Source organism: Eublepharis macularius, chromosome 7 (assembly GCF_028583425.1).
Source record: "Eublepharis macularius isolate TG4126 chromosome 7, MPM_Emac_v1.0, whole genome shotgun sequence".
In the NCBI taxonomy this organism is placed as follows: domain Eukaryota; kingdom Metazoa; phylum Chordata; class Lepidosauria; order Squamata; family Eublepharidae; genus Eublepharis; species Eublepharis macularius.
Window position 1 is genome coordinate 66,249,895 of NC_072796.1, and position 18,069 is coordinate 66,267,963.

Sequence of the window (18,069 nt, forward strand, 5' to 3'; positions counted from 1 at the left end):
TTGTTTGTAGGATTGCAGCTGTGAAATGTTTTTCATAGAGAACTATTCTTCCTCATTTAATTATATCACAGGAAGTACTTGTATACCACCTTTCTGTCATACTTTGACATATAGGCATTTATAACTTCTCCTAGCACAGAATATTTGTTTGCATGATGGTGTTCTCCTTAGACTAATCTCTTATTAGTTTTAAGATTTTTGTATTAATCGTTTTGTGGCTTAATCTATATTGTTTTATGTGGGAAGTGACTAGTACATTGCAAAAAGTAAAATACAGGTGTACTGTAGATTATATCCACTAAAATACAGTATTTCATACAGCTAACCTAAGTTAGTGGCTGACACTCTTCTCTAACATCTTTGTCCTGCCAGATGATTTTATGTTGCTGCTATGTGCATCATTACAAAGGCAAACATTTGAAGATGAGAACAAGGCTGCTGTACGTATCATGGCTGGAGACAATGTAGAGATTTGTATGAACCTTGAAGCAGCATCTTTTAGCCAGCACAATCCTGTCCCTGACTTTATCCATTGCCGGTAAGGGCTTGGTCTTGTATATATGCAAAGGCCGTGCGTCTTTCTAAGAATCTCTTTAATTTATTCTCAGTACCTATTTTACATTTTAATTTTAGTAACTTTACAAATAAACAAGGAAAATAATACAGAGTAGATAATAATCACAAGAGGAAAAAAACAGTGGTAGAGATCTGTAGGACAAGCGGTCCTGTGGCCATATTTCTGAATCATCACATTCTTGAAAAGTTAGACCATACATACCTCTGGGGAAATTGTATAAATGTAGTTTTGTTCTGTTATTGCTTAGCTACAAATTAGAAATAGTGAGTAATTAATTCCTATAATAGATCCTCTATGGTATTGCCACTATTGGTCAGTAACACAATAAATTATAAAAAGGAGAAGCATGGAGTTAACTATAGAAAGATGAGCCAGGGGTTAAATCTTTAACATAATATGATATTATTTCATCCAAGTGTTTAGTCACTATCTCTGTGAAAGATACGCTAAATCTTTACCAGATATTGTTTCAAAATAGTTATCAAGAACGTTTATTATATCAAGACCTATGACTTGAACTAAAACGGATCTTACATCGTTTTTTCCTCTTTTGTTTTATTACAGTTCTTATCTAGATATGTGTAAAGTGATAACATTCAGTTATCTCTTCTGGTTTGTCCTCACCATAATCTTTATAACGGGAACCACTCGGATCAGTATATTTTGTATGGGCTACTTGGTGGCCTGTTTCTATTTCCTGCTGTTTGGGGGAGATCTGTTACTCAAACCTATCAGAAGCATTCTTCGTTACTGGGACTGGCTGATAGCATACAATGTGTTTGTGATTACAATGAAAAATATATTGTCTGTAAGTATCTGGGGCTTTTTTATTCAAAAGTATTTTATAAGTAACGGTTGTATACTAGATTTATATGTATGATAAACTTTTATGAGAATAAGACGAAATATACACATTCAAATACAATGATTTTATACATAGGTGTTGTATCAGACATCCAGTAATCTCCCTGCTTCAAAGAGAAACATTATTTTCAGTTGATTTATGAAACTGATAACTGAAGAACTTTTAAAGGTAGTTGATTTCTGAAATTAATCTGGAGGAAAACTGTCAAATATATGGGATCTGTAACACCCCTAGTTGGCTCCGTAGTCAGTTGACTCTCCATATTGACTTTGTAATCAGATGATTCTTTTTATGAGCTCTGAATAATTCTTTTTGGAAGAAGGAAAAATCCTTTCGAAAATAACAAACTTCTTCAAGACTGTGAAGTTAGAGATTAGAAGCTCTTCATTGGTTTTTACAGACACAATGTACCTAATGCAGCTGATCAGCTGATGATTTTTCCTTCAACCTATAAAAACTGTTTAGAAAATGTAGTACAACAGTTGCAGTCATTTATTGTTTATTATTTATTGAGTTCCTGCATTTATTTATCAGCAGAGATCAGTAGTTGGGAAATTTCTTTCCATGTCTGTTTTTCTCTTTTTTCAATTTAGTTTACATTGGTTTGGATTCAAAGGTCATCGCACTTACATTTGTCAACTACTGCACATTTTCTACCTTGAGCCATGCCACCTACCATTCTTAAGGCTTTTCCAACCCTTAAGAACATCTTTTTAAGGGGTGAAAGAGGCTACAGCAGGAAGTGATTAGGGAAAATCTATTCCACACACACAGTTCAGCTTTTGGTTTGTGGGACAACTCACTTCAGATGGTTAAGAAGATAAAAAGGAGGAGGGGAGAACTGCATGTGCCACCTGAGCTCCTTGAAGGAAAGACGGGCTAAAATGTACTAAATAAAACAAATTAATTAATTAATTGGATTCAGACCATTTTGTAAAGCACTTAGTAGTGGACTAAAGCAAATAATTGTTCACTTATAATATATTTATAGTCTTTATATGCATAATGTTATAAATATTATGCATAATATTTATTTTTGTTTTTTTCTAGATAGGAGCATGTGGCTACGTTAAGTCATTAATGCAGAACAGTTGTTGGGTAATCCAAGCATTTAGCCTGTCTTGTACAGTTAAAGGTTATGAAATTCGTAAGTACTTTTTAATTCCTTTATTATTAGACATATCTGTTTATAGGGAATTTGCACGCCGACTCTCCAGAGATCTGTGACATCTACAATTTACTACTATAAGAATATAAGATGCATTATGTATATTTGAGTTAACAAATAACTTGTACTTTTTGATATATTTATGACATTTAAAAGTATTATTCTTACTCAAACACTTATAATCCTTAACAACAGGACACATGCAAAACAGTTTGTATCTCACCCATGATACTCTGTGCATTGCTTCTGCATGTTGGATAGTTTTCCTCAGATTGGTAAAACACTGTCATAGTGCATCAGTGCATGGATTTTGTAATAATCTAACTTGTGTCTTGCAACAAAGTTTTGTGACAAAACTATTAAAGTTTTTGCAAAATGTGAAACTCAGAAGGACCTTCAACTTGACTTTAACCTGGAGTCACGTTTCAAAGCCTACAGGTTGGGTTTCATCAGCCCTTCATTATGAACCACCCAGATTCCAGTGAGAACTCACTGCTGTCTAGAGTTTTCTGAAGACCTGTACTGCATTTCTATCAACATGTTGTCTGATCAAATAAATCTACAAAATATAACTACTGCATGCGCTTTTTTCCCCAACTGGAATGTTGCCACTGATTTTGCCACCCCAGTCAGAATGAAGAGACAGACACCAAGCTTGGATCTAAGGGCCACTTTATTAATTAACATCAACTGATAACGGCAACTAATAACTGCAGAAAGGGCCAACTAGCGGTACAGGTCAAGCCACATGGTCATCCCATGGACCTCTGCCATGACCTGTCTGGGCGAGCCCCAAAGTCCCAGGTGTGAGCCATCATTGTGGATGGCTAAGACCCGGCCGGCCAAGCAATTTGGATCCCCCCCTTTCAAGCTCCTAAGCCTCAACCTCACAGCAGTGAGGGAAGGACTCTCACATGGGGTTCCCCAAGGCAGTCTGCCCTTGCAGCTTGGCAGCTGTCACAAGCAGTACCATCCATTCCTGGCAGTCCCCTCTTCCCCATCAATGGAGAAGCACCAAGGGTGCTCACTGGCCTGCTTCCTATTCCCAAACTGTATCCTGTCATCGCCAGGGCGAAGCCTGTGCTTAAGCCCTAGCACCCCACAAGTGGCTTAGAGCCAACCAGAGCCCTTGCTGCAAATCAACCAAGAAAATTTCATTGCTTGTTACCAACAGGTGTACCCCATCACCTCTGTAGAGGTCGGCAAATTTGGCCCTGATCCTTGGGTGGGGTAAATAAATACCCAACCCCTCCCCTAGGGCCTTCTGAATGGCCCTATTGGCCTTCATCCGAGCCCTCTCAATAGCCTGTCAGTCCTCAGCTTCTTGCCAAACCCGTCGAGGTAACATGGTGGACCACATGATAAGCACGTCTGGCCAGTGCAGTCCTATCACCTGCAGGTCCATTTTTGCCTGCAGAAACAAGGCCTTGTCCTGAACAAGTCCCAAGTTATTTCCTCCCAGGTGAATGACCAAAATATGGGGTGAAGGACCACATCTGTCCCTAAATAACAGTGGCAACAAGCCCAGCCACCTAAGGCCACAGCAGTCCTGCCACTCCACTGTTGCCCATTCATTCAAACCAAGCTGGGACCCGATCTGTGTCCTCCTCGCTTGATGGGCCACCCAAAAAACCATGCTGTGCCTGCAGATAAAAATTCTGTGCTTCTCATGGTGAGACACAGCACCTATGGAAAAACTAATCAGTAAGACACTTAAAACTGTGACAGTGGCCTACTATAAGACCAGTAAGCAGTGGACTTCCACCTGCCCACATGCTAGATTGCCTGCACCGAGTACCCCATAGCTGCCGCCATCGAAGCAGTCCCAATCCTAAAGGAATGGGTTCCAAATTTGACGCCAGCTAAACCCAATTTGGCCAGTGCCCTTGTAGTCACTGCCCAAAACTGGTAACAAGTCAAGGGCCGACCATCCTTATACCTAAACAATATCCTTTGTTCGTTTCCCGAACTCATAAATACTTCCGAAGAGCCTGAACAGGACACCTCTGAATCTACACAAGTCCCCAAATTGACAACCACCCCTTTCTGTTTCCGATCAGTCTTGGACTTACGGATTGTAAGGGCAACCCAGTCTCCCTCCAACTTAACATCCCATGCCATAAGTGCTTGACCCTATTTATCTGTACTAGACTGGACCATGAGTTCACTAATGCACAGGGCCCCAAAGAAGGCTGTCAATGCCGGCACATGAAACTATCTGGCCTTATAGCCAGAACTGCAAATATCCACTCAGGCAGCACAAAGACTCCTAAGCACCACCGGGGAAATGGGCTCCATAAGGTCAGTGTGAACCCCAGCTTCACACAACCATCCATCCAAAATTTTTCGCACTCAGAAGTCACCCATGGCCTCAGGAAACCCCTGAGCCTTGCTAACAAAAGCCAAGGCAGCCAACTGCCACCTTATTGTCTTAATAGCCAATCCACAACCTCTCTGATGCACTCAGGAGTGCATGATATTCTCCACAGGGATGGGCCAAAGCTACTGCAGGCCAACAACCCTCCTAAACCCCGCAAATTGTCCTACTGCTCTGTTGTAGGCCCACCTTGTGCTGGGGGCACCTGCTAGCCATATAGGCCTATATGCTTTGGCCTCTGGGGCAAGTTGCCAAAACTGCTTCATCTGCTGGTGAGACAAACCATCTGCCACGCCATTATTGATCCCAGGAACATGTTTGGCTTTAAATAAAATGTTCCACCAGAAGCATAATAATGTGAAGGCTCTAACCAGCCTAATGACCCTAGGTGATTTAGAAGTCAGGGAGTTGATCACTTGCACTACTGCCTGATTGTCACACCAAAAGTGGACAGAGTGGTTGGCCAATTCCCTGCCACACAGGTGCACAGGCACCAGAATGGGGAAAAATTCCAAAAAGGTTAGGTCCTTATCTAACTCTGAGGCACGTCAATCGGGGCCATTGGTCTCGCACCAATGCCTTCGGAAATACACTCCGAAGCCCGTGGAGCCAGAAGCATCAGATGTGACCTGCAACTCGGCCTCGAGCAGCAGGTCCTCACGCCAAAATGTCACCCCATTGAAATGCCTGAAGAATTCGGACCAGACTGCCAAATCCTCCTGCGTTCCCTTGCTAACTTGAAGCCAGGGATGAGGCGCTCGCAGCGATGCCATAGCATCACACAGCTACCACAAAAAGAACCTTCCTGAAGCAACTGCCTTACATGCTAAATTCAAGTGGCCTACTAGCTGCTGCAGCTCCAGAAAGGAAACCTTTCACTTGGACCTAAACTCTTGAATTCTGACCTTGAGGTCATTAACTTTCTCTGGGGGAAGCCTAAAGGATTACTGAACTGTATCCAGCTCAATACCCCAAAACATCAATACCTGAGGAGGTCCCTCCATTTTCTCATGCGCCAAAGGGACCCCCAGCTCCTCTACAACCTTGGTACACTGCCCAGATCCTGCTCTCCCCACCCCCCGAACAAAAAATCATCTAAATAATGCACCTTGTCATGACAACGCAACCGGTGCTGCAGTTCCCATTCCAAGAAGGAGCTGAAGCATTCAAAGGCAGCTCACGAAATGGAACAGCCCATCGGAAGAGCTCGGTCCATAGAGAACTTCCCCTCAAAAGAAAACCCCAGGAGCTCAAAGTCATCAGGGTGAACCAGGAGCAGGCGAAATGCAGACTTAGTCGCATTTGGCCATCTCGGCCCCCACCCCACGTTGACCCACAACTTTGACCACTTGGCCAAAGGAAGTATACCTAACAGAGCATAACTGCTCAGGAATACTGTCATTCACTGAATTCCCTTTGGGGAATGACAGGTGGTGAAAATGGCAGAACTCACCTGCTGCCTTCTTGGGAACCACCCCCAATGGGGATACCCTCAAATTGGGGACTGGAGGCACTTCAAAGGGGCCTAGAACCCTCCTTCCAAACACTCCTTAGCTATTTTATGCTGAACTATGTCTTCCCTACCAACAGCTGAACGTATAGGGTGACATATAGGGTGAACGTGGCCCCTGAACTGGAATTCTAAAAGCAAATGTAAACCCATTCAACAGAAAGAGAGCATCCTGCTCTTTAGGACACTCACGCAGTAAGTGTTCAAGTACCCTCAGCCTTACCGGGCTCGGTCTCTTTTCCCACACCCTGCTGACCAACAGCTCCTCTTCCCCCATATTTCTTACCTCCCCCACCTTGCTTGACCTTAGGGCAAGCATTATAGGGGTGATGCCCCACATAGGAAGGACATTCATGTTTGAACCTACAGGGCTTGCGATTACACACCCCCTTGTAGGAGAATTCCCAGCAAAGCAGCCGGGGTTGAACCTGCTGCCTTGCCATAGTGTGGGTACCTGTAGCCGTGGAAGTGCGCTGAACGATGTGGCCACCATCTGACAGGTCTGCCAGGCTTGGTTTTGCCGGGGACATCACCTGCAGCCATAGCTGCTGATGAATACAGTCTCAGGGGAGGCTGGGATTTAAGGCTGCTCTCATCCTAAACTTCTCATCGTACTGCAACCAAGCAGCACCATAGAAGCCAGTATATCCCTTGTATATGATGTCTAAGTATTGGAACAAAGGCGCCGTCCGATGGGGCTGTGACCTTGCCAAGCCCCCCCCCCCCCCATATATAAGGAAACCAGGCAGCCAGTTGGCCCAAGTCCAGTTGATGCGCCAACGCTTCAACTGCTCCTTGTCCCTTTCATCCAACTCATCTTTATCCTTCTTCTCCAGCTCCCAAAAAAGAAGGGGAAAGACATCCACATACTCGCCTTTAAGTATTTTATCTCGTTGCCTGAGTTAGATGATCCCCAAGGGTAGGGCTGTATCCCCAAATGGGAAGGCATTAAATGTCACGTTGCCATAAGCCATATTAAAGATACAGGTAACAGGCCCAAGGGCCAGTCAGGTATCCTGGCCACCCCCCGGAGTGGCCTGCATATGCTGAACTCTCACCCCCCCTTGGAGTAGAAAATTGCGGGCCTGTCACCTGAGGCACCCCCTGCACCCCAAATGTGGCCCCTTGACCCAAGTGCCCCATGACCAGGGGTAACCTGAGTGAGGTGCCACCCCCTTACCTACTGCTTCCACTGGGTCGACAGCCACCAACACTGGAGCTGACTCAGTTGACCCTTTCTGTTCTTTTTTTTTTATAAAGTTTTTTATTTTTTAATATCTAACATAAAAAACTACAGAAGACTACAAAAGTATAAAGGGGAGGGGAGAGGGGAAAAAAAGGGGAAGGGAGAACTGGGGAAAGGGAAAATCAACATACAAACAACAAACACTACACTACATGTCTTGTATTCCCTTCATACTGCAATTTTTCTTAAAAATTAACTTTCTAATATGCTGTCAGATTGGTAGGTCTTATACAATACAGATTATATTCAGGATCAGAACTTCTTCCCCCCCCCCCTTGCGTCTCGGTCTTAATTCTTTCTGCGCAGCTGGAGCAGCTGCGCCTGCTCTTTCCTCCCCTCAGTTGACCCTTCCTGTTGCAAGTCCACCACCGGCACCTCTGCTCCTTGCTCAGAAGATAAAATAGCACTGCTGCTTTCACCAGCGGACGTTCCAACCATACCTTCCAAAGCAGAAAGCCCCATTAATATCTCTCTATTAATGGCAACCCTAGATGCCTACCTGATTGGCCTCTTCCTATTCACTCCCAGCATAGCGGCCCCTGAGACCCCTCTTGCCCGCTCTAAACCCACCAAGCACTGCATAATTTCTTGCTGGCTGGCATCTGATGAGGACAGAGTGGGACAGGCCTCCTGGATGGAGGCCGCTTACAAGTCTGCCTGCCCTTGGAAGGGCCCATACCCTTTTTGGGTGGCATAATTAATGTGGCCAAATGAAGTAAGCCCCAAACCCTAAAATGGCCACTGACTAGAAAATGTCTGCCAAAAAGGAAATGGCTGCCTCAGAAGCACGGTCTGCCACAAGATGGCCGCTGCATCAAAATGAGGCCAGCACCAGGCCTAAGGGCTTACAAGAAGGCCTCAAAAATTATGGGCTTAATTTTTCTTTTTCTTTTCTTTTTTTATATATACATATTATGTATGTAGGCCGAATGAGGGGGGGGTGTTATCCCTTACCAGGCAAGCACCCCAGACACACTACCTGCCTGCTGATAAGCCCCAGAACACCTTTCGCCAAGCAATGGGCCCTGCTCCTGTTAAGCCCCCAACCAAAGCCATCCCTTAAGCAGGGCTCTCCAGAAAGGTGCAAGCCCTTAAGCATGCCGCAGCCACCCACACCCAGGCCGCAGTGCAGGCCCTTAGAGTGAGGCACACTAGCGCTGCTCGCTCTAGGCCACCCGCCTGCCCACCAGGTCTGCGCATCAAGGCCACGGCCTTGGGGAGACGCAGCCACCGCTGCCCAGATGCAGCTGGCCTAACCACCACAGCGGCGCCCACTCAATGAGGCCGCAGCCTCTGCTACAGCCGCTGAGTCCACCGCAGTGAGAACGCAGCTGCCGCTGCCCTACTCACTGCTGCGCGGTCACCACTGCCACGCTCACCACCACTCTCGCCGCTGCCATTAAGCCCCAGTACTTGAGCAAGCAGGCATGCGTCCTCCTTCTCCAGGCGCTTCAAACGACTGCGGCTGGGGGGAGGTGGAGCTGCCTGAACAGGCTGTAGGCTCCACCCCCCCCAGCATAGATCCGGATGCCTGGGAAACAGTGCTGCCTCCTCCTCCTTCCAAGGAGGTAAAGTGCAGCCCTCGGCGTGCTCGGCTTGAGCCGGCAGCCAAAAGGGCTGTTTTTCATATGTAGTATAGTGATTAATTTGAACTTAGCTAAATTTCATTGAGTACATAATGCATTATTCACATGATGGGGTGGTGGTGTTCACTCTTTTCAGCTCCTAATACAGAAAAATGTAAATTGCCTAGTGGGGAAGCAGGAATTATCTGGGACAGTATTTGCTTTGCCTTCCTGATGCTCCAAAGAAGAGTCTTCATGAGTTACTACTTCCTTCATGTAGTTGCAGATATTAAAGCTTCACAGATTCTGGCATCCAGGTAAAGTGTAATATTTAAGTTATTACTTAAATCAATGCAATGCTGTTTTGTCAAGTTGTATGACTAATTGATAGGATTTTTTAGAATGTATATGATGCAGGTTTATGAGTTTTAATCCATAGCTGCTGTAGCATCAGGGTTAAGTGGTTGGGCAGCAAGCCAGCACTCTTCTGTTTTGACTCCCTCTACTGCCATGAGCTCTGTTGGTGGACTTGAGTAAGCCACTCCTCTCAGCCCCAGCTCTCCAGCTGTAATGTGGGGATAATAATAACACTAACTTTGTTCACTGTTCTGAGTGGGGCACTAATCTGTCTAGAAGAGTGGCATATAAACACTGTTGTGGTTGTTATTCCATATAATTAATCAACTGAAATTTGATCACAGTTTTCTAAAACACAGCTATTATTCAGGAAAATCACCATCTTGGCAACAAATGGTTGTAACCTGCTCCTAAAATACACAACTGCCTCAGCAAAGGAACGTGAAGAAAACCATGTATACTAGATATACCACATTCTCACCAAGAAGAAGTCTGAGTGAAGCGCTCAGTCCTGCAAAATAGGCATGGATAAAGAATAAATAACATTCGGTCAAGTGGGGGAAGGGGATCCTTTGTCTGTCCCATTTGTCTCCTTCCTGAATTCGTCTAAGTAAGGCTGAATCCACACTACATAAATTTTCCCGCAGTTTTACAACTTTTTTTGCGCAAATCTCAGTGCTGTTCACACTACCTGTTTTCCATTCCACAGTTCTCTCACTTCCCTTTCGGTTTGGTTTTCATTGCTAGTTTCTGGTCTGTTGCGGGAGTTGCACGGTGGAGGTGAATGCCTAGCAGCGGATTTCAAGCGCCTTTTCTTGAAACCACCCCCACTTCCGTTTCTCTGCCCTGAATAGGAAACCCGTTCCTAACGCGTCGATTGGCTTATTGTCCCCGCAAATGCTCCGTACTCCATGAACGCTGGGATTTCATAGCTTACTTTGTTCTATTGAAAACATTATTTTGATGTTGCCAGAATAAAATCTTGTTGCTGGGGAAAGCGGTCTGCAGAATTCAATCCTCAGTGGCACGATGCGGACCACCACACGTTTTTTTCCCTTTTTTAAAATTTTTTTTAATCTGATTAATGTAATATCGAAATTCCGCTAAATATTCTTGCGCAATTCAGAATATAACGGAACACATAGGCACTAAAGATTCCCTTTTTTCCGCGGCCACCGCCACTTCCTAAATATTTTTATAATTACTGAAATTTTAAATGGGATATCTTTTTGCATAGATCCCAATTTGGTTTTTGGACGCAATCTTGAAAGTTAGATAGATGCATTGAGGAGCCGCTGCACCTATAAAAAATCTTATAAAAAATCCTTTTTTATAGGATTTTTAAGTACCCCACCAGAAATGTGAACCAATCATTACAAAAAGTGGCACGTGATATATCACTTTGCTGATGTTTCAGTATATGGTGATTTCGAAATAATGGAAATCTGTTTTAAAAAAAAATGGGCGGGAAGATTGATCCCCGCCCACTAAGATGGCTTTGCCAACGGATATGTAAACAGTAGATCGCGCAAGGAATACGCAGTTTCAGCATGAATGTGAACAGACAGGTGAAATTTGCAGGTTGGAAACACACGGATTTTTTCCGTTAAAAAAACAGAAAATAGGTGAGTGTGGATTCGGCCCAGGTTTGCAGAGTCTGAAGTTTTCCTGTTAAGAGAGCAAAACTTAGCAAAACTTGTCTTTTGGCTTGTTCTTTCTTAGCATTTTTACACAGTTAATTAGGCATGCATAGATAAGACTCAATCAGGAATTGAAACCTGAACCAAATTACAGGTGGTATATACCACAGCAGTCAGTATAATCCAAATAGGCATTCACAGCACAAGTGCCCCCTTCATTCTTGCATCCTTCTATTCATATGGGAACCAGATCCAGATATCCTGTAAGGTGCTACTAAATGTCAGCCTTGAGGAGTGCATAAAGGAGGTCGGGCAACAAAATAACTTCCGATCATTTATCTCCAGTTGGCTACATTTTTATGGAACAAAAAAAAATGGCAAGTTACCAAGGGCCACAAGATACTATATAAATAACTTGCAGAACACCTTGAGCTTTCAATGGTGAGCTAATATTCAGGAAAAAACCTACTTGCTGTCACTGAGCAAAAGAAAGAAAGCTACATATAGCAATTCACCCTTACTACCACCTGTATCTTCACTTTGCACATGGCCTCCAGTACCCTGAGTGTCCCCTAAGATAGTGGTGTCTTTCCTAGTTTGTTATGCTTGCAAAGCATAAAAATGCACACTAATGCATTCCAAGACGAAGGAGAACTTCTGGTGGAATTCCAAGGAGCTGGCGTGTACAGTTTGCCTCCTGTAGAATAACAGATTCCTGATTCTGCAAAAAGAGCACCCTAAGTCTGGCACAGATTCTTCTCCACCTGGGAATAATGGACAACCTGGGTGTTCCTATAGGAGAAGATTCTGGAAACACATTAGGCTAATCCTGGTGTTAGAGAAGATATTAGCGTTTCTCCTGGTCAAGCTTTTGGATATTATTATCTCCCAAGAAGCACTACCGTAAGAGTATACCTTAATTTTTTTCCCCTCTGGCGGCACTTCCTTTTACTATTTTAACATAATATGTGGGGAATCCATCCAGAAGCCACCTAGTTCATAGGGTGACTTCTTCTAAGTGTTCATATAAACTTAAGTACCAGTTTTATCCTTGCAGGGGTTGGACATGAATAAAAGCCAGAAGGATTTTCTGGCATCTTAGGGAAGCACAGTTCATTATTGACTATCTAGAAACAATTGGGCAAGAACATTCTGAAGGCACTGAATTTATAAAGCTGCTTTATACCATATCATATCAAAAGGTTCTTCCAGGAAGAGTGTTGGTGGAGGGCAGAATAGATTAAATGTCAATTTTTTAAATACTGGCTGCCTGCAGCAGGTCCAGATAACTTAGCCAATCAGAAGGGACTTAATCCGTGACATCAAGCTCTGCAGTTACCTGCCCTCACAGGTGAAGGAAGAATTAATTACTCCCATTATGCAGAGTATTGACAAGCTAGGAGGCTATTGGCAACCTCTCTTAAGCTTTGTCCTTGAGAGCTGTTACAGTTTTGCACCTGCAGCTCAAGGTCTCTCTTATTTGGCTGGAACTGACAGTTCCAAGGAGCCTTAGGGTGAAGCTACAAGTGACGAATGACACTTGAACGGCAAGTATATTTCTCCCTGTTCACTTGCGCTCCACTCAATCCACTTGCCGTTCAAGTGTCATTCGTCACTTGGCCCTATGTCTCCCCAAAGATAAAAAAGTATCAAAAGCTTAAACCAGAATGTTTAAACTGAAGAAGAAATCAATAAAATAAATGTGTTTCTTTGCAAGATATATGAGTTTATGCTGCATTTTTTTTTCCCCAGAGGTGCTGAACTTTTCCAGGCCACAATTGTGAAAGCTGTAAAAGCAAGAATTGAGGAAGAGAAAAAATCGATGGATCAACTGAAAAGACAGTATGCCTGCTTTCCTTTCTTCCATCTTTCAGCTGGCCAGTGGCCATTTCCTCAAGAGATTAGTTATTTTCCCTGTTGCTGGGGAGAGTTAACCCAACAAATAAAAATCAAATCATTAGCATTACAAAAGGTATTTGAGCTTTATGCTGTGGATGTCCATGCATTGTACATGGTTTGTGTGACTTCTTAGAGTGATGTCAACAACATTAAGTTGTTGAGGCACTTCCACAACTGACCTAGGGTTGAAAGGAAGGATGAAAACATGGGCATCACCTGTCCGTGTGTGGTCTGTGGTCTGCTGCAACTTCACTTCCATGGCAAAAGCAAGAACAAAGGGAAGAAGTGGGCCTGGAGAACTAGGTCTACATAGCCTCACCACTTCATAGCCATGTAGGACTAAAGTTTTTACTTACGATACAGATCTGGCTGTGCTGCTGAAAAACAATGTCTAGAGTAAATTATACTTCATCCTACCACTCTGCTTAGCAAACTTTGAAACCTGACAAGATGGGAGTGCTGCTGGTGAGCGGAAAGTCTGGCCTGGGACTTGAGGTGTCACCCATTGTGAACAGGATTGAACTCCCCTTGACGGAACAGGTCCATAATTTGAGAGTGCTCTTGGACTAACGCTTACAGATAGATAAGCAGATGGCAACTCTGGCCAGGGGAGTCTTTTACTAACTTTAACTGATTAGCCAGTTGTGGCCCTTCCTGGGCAAAAAAGCTCTGGCCATTGTGCTGCTTTGCCTTAGATACTTCTAGATTGGATTACTGTAATGCATTCTACATGGGGCTGCCCTTGAAAATTGTTCAAAACATAGTGCAGAATGCTGCAGTCAGGGTGTTGACTGGAGTGAGTCATAGGGACCATAGCACTCCATGCCTGGCCCATCAACGCTAGCTTCCTTTCTGTTTCTGGGCACAATTCAAGGTGTTAGTATTGACCCTAAAAGCCTTATGTGGCTTGGGATGAGCTTATCTGAAGTACTTCCTATTCCCTTACATACCTACTTGACTGCTATAACCATATTCCAAGGCCCTGCTTTGGGTGCCCCTGCTATCTGATAGCAATCCAGGAGTTGTGGTACTGAAACTGCAACTTTCTCTCCAGAAAGACTCGCCTGTCCCTTTCTGTTGCCATCTTTCACCAGTGGGTGAAGATTGTGTTTTGTTCCCTCAGAGATCCTTCCTTACTACCATATGTTTTAATTATTTTTAGTTTGGTTTTAATGATTTTCAAAACATGTTTTTATCATATATGTTTTTAATTTATAGCTGCCTTGGTGACCCTAATGAAAACAGAAAGGTGGTGTATAAATTTTGTAAATGAATAACCCTTCCACCTAGGGCTCCTTCTTCCAGTGTAAATGACTTTTCCTCTAATTAAGAGGCAATTTAAGTTGGAGGAGGATTCCTTAGGCTGGAGAAAGTCTTCCATCTTTGCTGAGCAGAATGGTAGGGTGCAGGCCAATAAACCTACCAAGGCTATACTTGGCAGAGGGCAATAAAGAAAGGGAGAAAAAGAGAGAAACAGTATGAAAATTGTTCAAAACATGGTCAGAATGCTGCAGTCAGGGTGTTGACAGGCAGTAGCTCAACACGTAGTGTGAACAATAACAGGAATTAGGATTGCACACTTCAAAAATTCTCATTTAAATTTCATACTGTAATGTTGGCAAAGGCATAAGTATAGCTTTTATTAAATAATGAGAGTACAATATTGGAAAGTTGTATTAGTAAAAATTATGCTTTAATTAAACTTGGGGTCCCTCCAATAATTTTTATAATAATAATGCCCCTTTTTGAAATTGCAAAATGAAATTAAAACAATGCATTTTGAAGTGCCCACACTGCCCCCCCCCCCCACCAAGCAGCAGGAGGGAGACGGAGGAAGCGTGCCCAAGCAGGGTTGTGGTACATCAGTCCTTTAAATGCTCCTTTAAAGTGTCACTGTTTGAATGGAAAGTAGACCCTTCCTTAAAGTTTAAAGGGTTGATGTGCCACAGCCTACCTTGTGCATGGTCCCTCCTCTCTGCAGTCAGGTAGGCTACAGAACAAAAAAGCACCCTAACACAACTCTGGATATTTCGATATTTATCAGCAGTGAAATATTGGAATCAGGCAATATTAGTAGCTCTGTTCATTCTATCAGATATAGCTAACCCAATCCAAGAAATATTAGACATTTTATAAGGTCTTACCCAATTGCATACCTCTAAGAGTAATTAGTAGCCATGTAGAGGGATGGTAAGCTACACAGGATGCTAGAGCCCATCTCGCATAACTGGAAAACCTACCTAGACCCCTTTTTTGGTTTTGTTGCCTTAGCAAGATCTGTCCAGGCTACCAAACATTTTAATCAGGACTAGAAACTTTAGTTTTGACAGAATATCAGCTTCTTGAATGTTGGTGCCCTTGATTATACAGAGGCTAGCGATTAAGAACTAAAAATTACATTTTATACTAGTAAAAGTTAACTTTGTTTTTAAAAAAAAACTAATTTAGATTTTTATCCATTTAAGGAAGCCCATCCTACCCTTTCTTCCTAGTCACAATCAATATGTAATAATCAACAGTATATTTTATATCAGCCTGAAGAACTGGAAAGACAAGTTTGGAAAATAATTCTGGCATACAAAATCAAAGTGCATACAACAGTATGTGGCTTATCATTCTAGTTTCTTTTCATGACAATATGAAAAATGAGGAAGGGCAAGAGAAAGAATAATTGAACAGTGTACTAAGAATGCTGTGAAATGATTTTGCCTCAAAAATAATTACATGGACCTTGTGATCCACAAGGATGACTGTCTGTGACACAGTGTAAAAATCTCATTTAACAGAATGGATCGTATAAAAGCCAGGCAACAAAAATATAAAAAAGGCAAAGAGAGGATGATGAGTATGAACCAAGAATCCTCAGATGGACAAGCAATTCAAAAGGCTCCTGAAGATGATGATGACGACGATGATGGTAGTACTCCTTCTGTGAATCTGTAGTTGGTATTTGTGATTGATCTCAAAATTATTAACAGTGATGCATGTGGTGGAGGGTGGTACGCCCATCCAGCCACTTACTGTGGTGACTCCACAATCTAATCCTTTATATGTTTACTCAGAAATAATTTCCACTGTGTTCCATGAGATTTACTTCCTAGTGAGTGTGTGTAGGACTTTGACTTCTTCAGTGTGCATTCGGAGCTCTCCTAACCTTCTCTTTCACTTTGGTAGAGAACATCTCTTAAAAGAAGGGGGTAGGGGCTCCTTAAAGACATTGCATATATAAGACATTGCCTGTAACAGGCTCTAGTTTGGAGACCTTGATATATATAACAAAAGGTCTAGCTTTTGTTTTAAAGAAACATCGAAAAAGATTATCTTTGAGGCATACTGTTCACATTTGAGGTTAAGTTCTTCACTAGTATTAAGATAATTAATAGATATTTCAGACTAGCAAGGTTGTTTTGGTTTATTTGCTGGTAACATTTATTTGATGCAGAATGAAGGAATTAATTCTATTTCAGGAGCTCAGATACAATATTTTTGAGTTGCTTGCTACTTTTTTAAATAACTCTTTGTGTTTTGATTCGTTCCAGCTTTAAATTTTTATTTAAATATACTGTAAACTGCTTCAAGCACTAAATACGGTGGAGAAATGATATATAAGCTAAATAAATAATCTGTATCAAATAATTATTAAATGTTTGGCTTTAAAAATTTAATTTGACAGTGAAATAATTTTTCTAATACTGTGTTATAGCATTTGTCAGTATTTTCCTTCTTGCCCAGTGCATACAAAATGTAGCAAATGATATTTTGCAATGTTTCTGTAAACCGTTTCTGTTTAGTTTTCCCTTTAGATTGATAAAAAGTATTATGGATTCCATCTAAGTGTAATGGGAATTCTTATAATTCACATAAAATATATTTAAACAAGAGAAAAGACAACCGTCATGAATAAGCTTTGTAAAAAAATTAGTATTTCCATGATATCTTCAGATTTGAAATAAATTCTTTTTTAAATTACTAGACAAAATTGGCCACGTTTCTGTCATGAGCTACTCAAAAAATAAGAGCCTTTTTTTCTTTTGTAAGCATTATTAGAATTGAATCTGATGTTCCTGCACAGTCTCTGGACCTTTTAGAAAGAGAAAAAGCAAATATAAACAACATGTTTCTCACTCATTAATTAAGTCATTAATTTTTGGACATATTTCATTTTAGGAGAAGCAGACAAAGAGAAAACCAAGGGCAAAAAAAAGCAGTGGTGGCGACCTTGGGTTGATCATGCTTCTAGTAGGTTTTTCAATCATCTTTTAAATACATGAATTTAACCCTTATATCCTTGACCAGAATGGAGGCATTCCCAAGACCAGTTTGTTTTATGCATGGTTTTATAACTGTGACTTGACAGCTACATGGATGAAAATTAGCTTAAGTAGAAGCAAGGGGAAAAAATCACTTTGGCCATTCAATGGCTGTATACCTTTATGAAAGTTTTCAGGTTTTTCAAGTTATCCAAATATTTACTATGTCAAAATATATTTGGGACATAGCTTTAAAAGTAATAATGTATTAATGTGAGTTTAGATGCTTTTCCAAAGTCAAGTCATTATTATAGCTTGGGTCTCATTGAGATTTACCAGCGTAATAGGATTTCCCCTATGGAGAATGACTTTCTCACATCCCCCTTCACTGTAGCCCAAAATGCCCACCCAAATGCTGGGAGATGGGGGCCCCTGTTGCATGAGAGAGTTGGCAGGCTGCTGTGAGATGGTAATCAGTGAAAATTGCCATCCTACTTGTGCTCTTGGATCAGTTTGATATGATCCAACTCTATGTGCCTATCAGATAATCTAGGGTTTTTTTCCAAAAAAGGGCAACTCAATTCCATAGCAAATTCTAAGTGCATGAAAAGTACT

General features: G+C 42.1%; 1 protein-coding gene across 1 annotated transcript in view; it reads left to right on the plus strand.

The window, feature by feature from the left end:
* Nucleotides 1-18,069, plus strand: part of PIEZO2 (piezo type mechanosensitive ion channel component 2) — a 138,434-nt gene that overhangs the window by 61,850 nt on the left and 58,515 nt on the right. Inside the window, exons 18-24 of the mRNA XM_054984822.1 lie at nt 373-538; nt 1,142-1,385; nt 2,493-2,589; nt 9,466-9,625; nt 13,058-13,147; nt 15,991-16,124; nt 17,372-17,443. Of these exons, the coding sequence (XP_054840797.1) occupies nt 373-538; nt 1,142-1,385; nt 2,493-2,589; nt 9,466-9,625; nt 13,058-13,147; nt 15,991-16,124; nt 17,372-17,443 (963 nt within the window). The remainder of the gene's footprint in view (nt 1-372; nt 539-1,141; nt 1,386-2,492; nt 2,590-9,465; nt 9,626-13,057; nt 13,148-15,990; nt 16,125-17,371; nt 17,444-18,069) is intronic.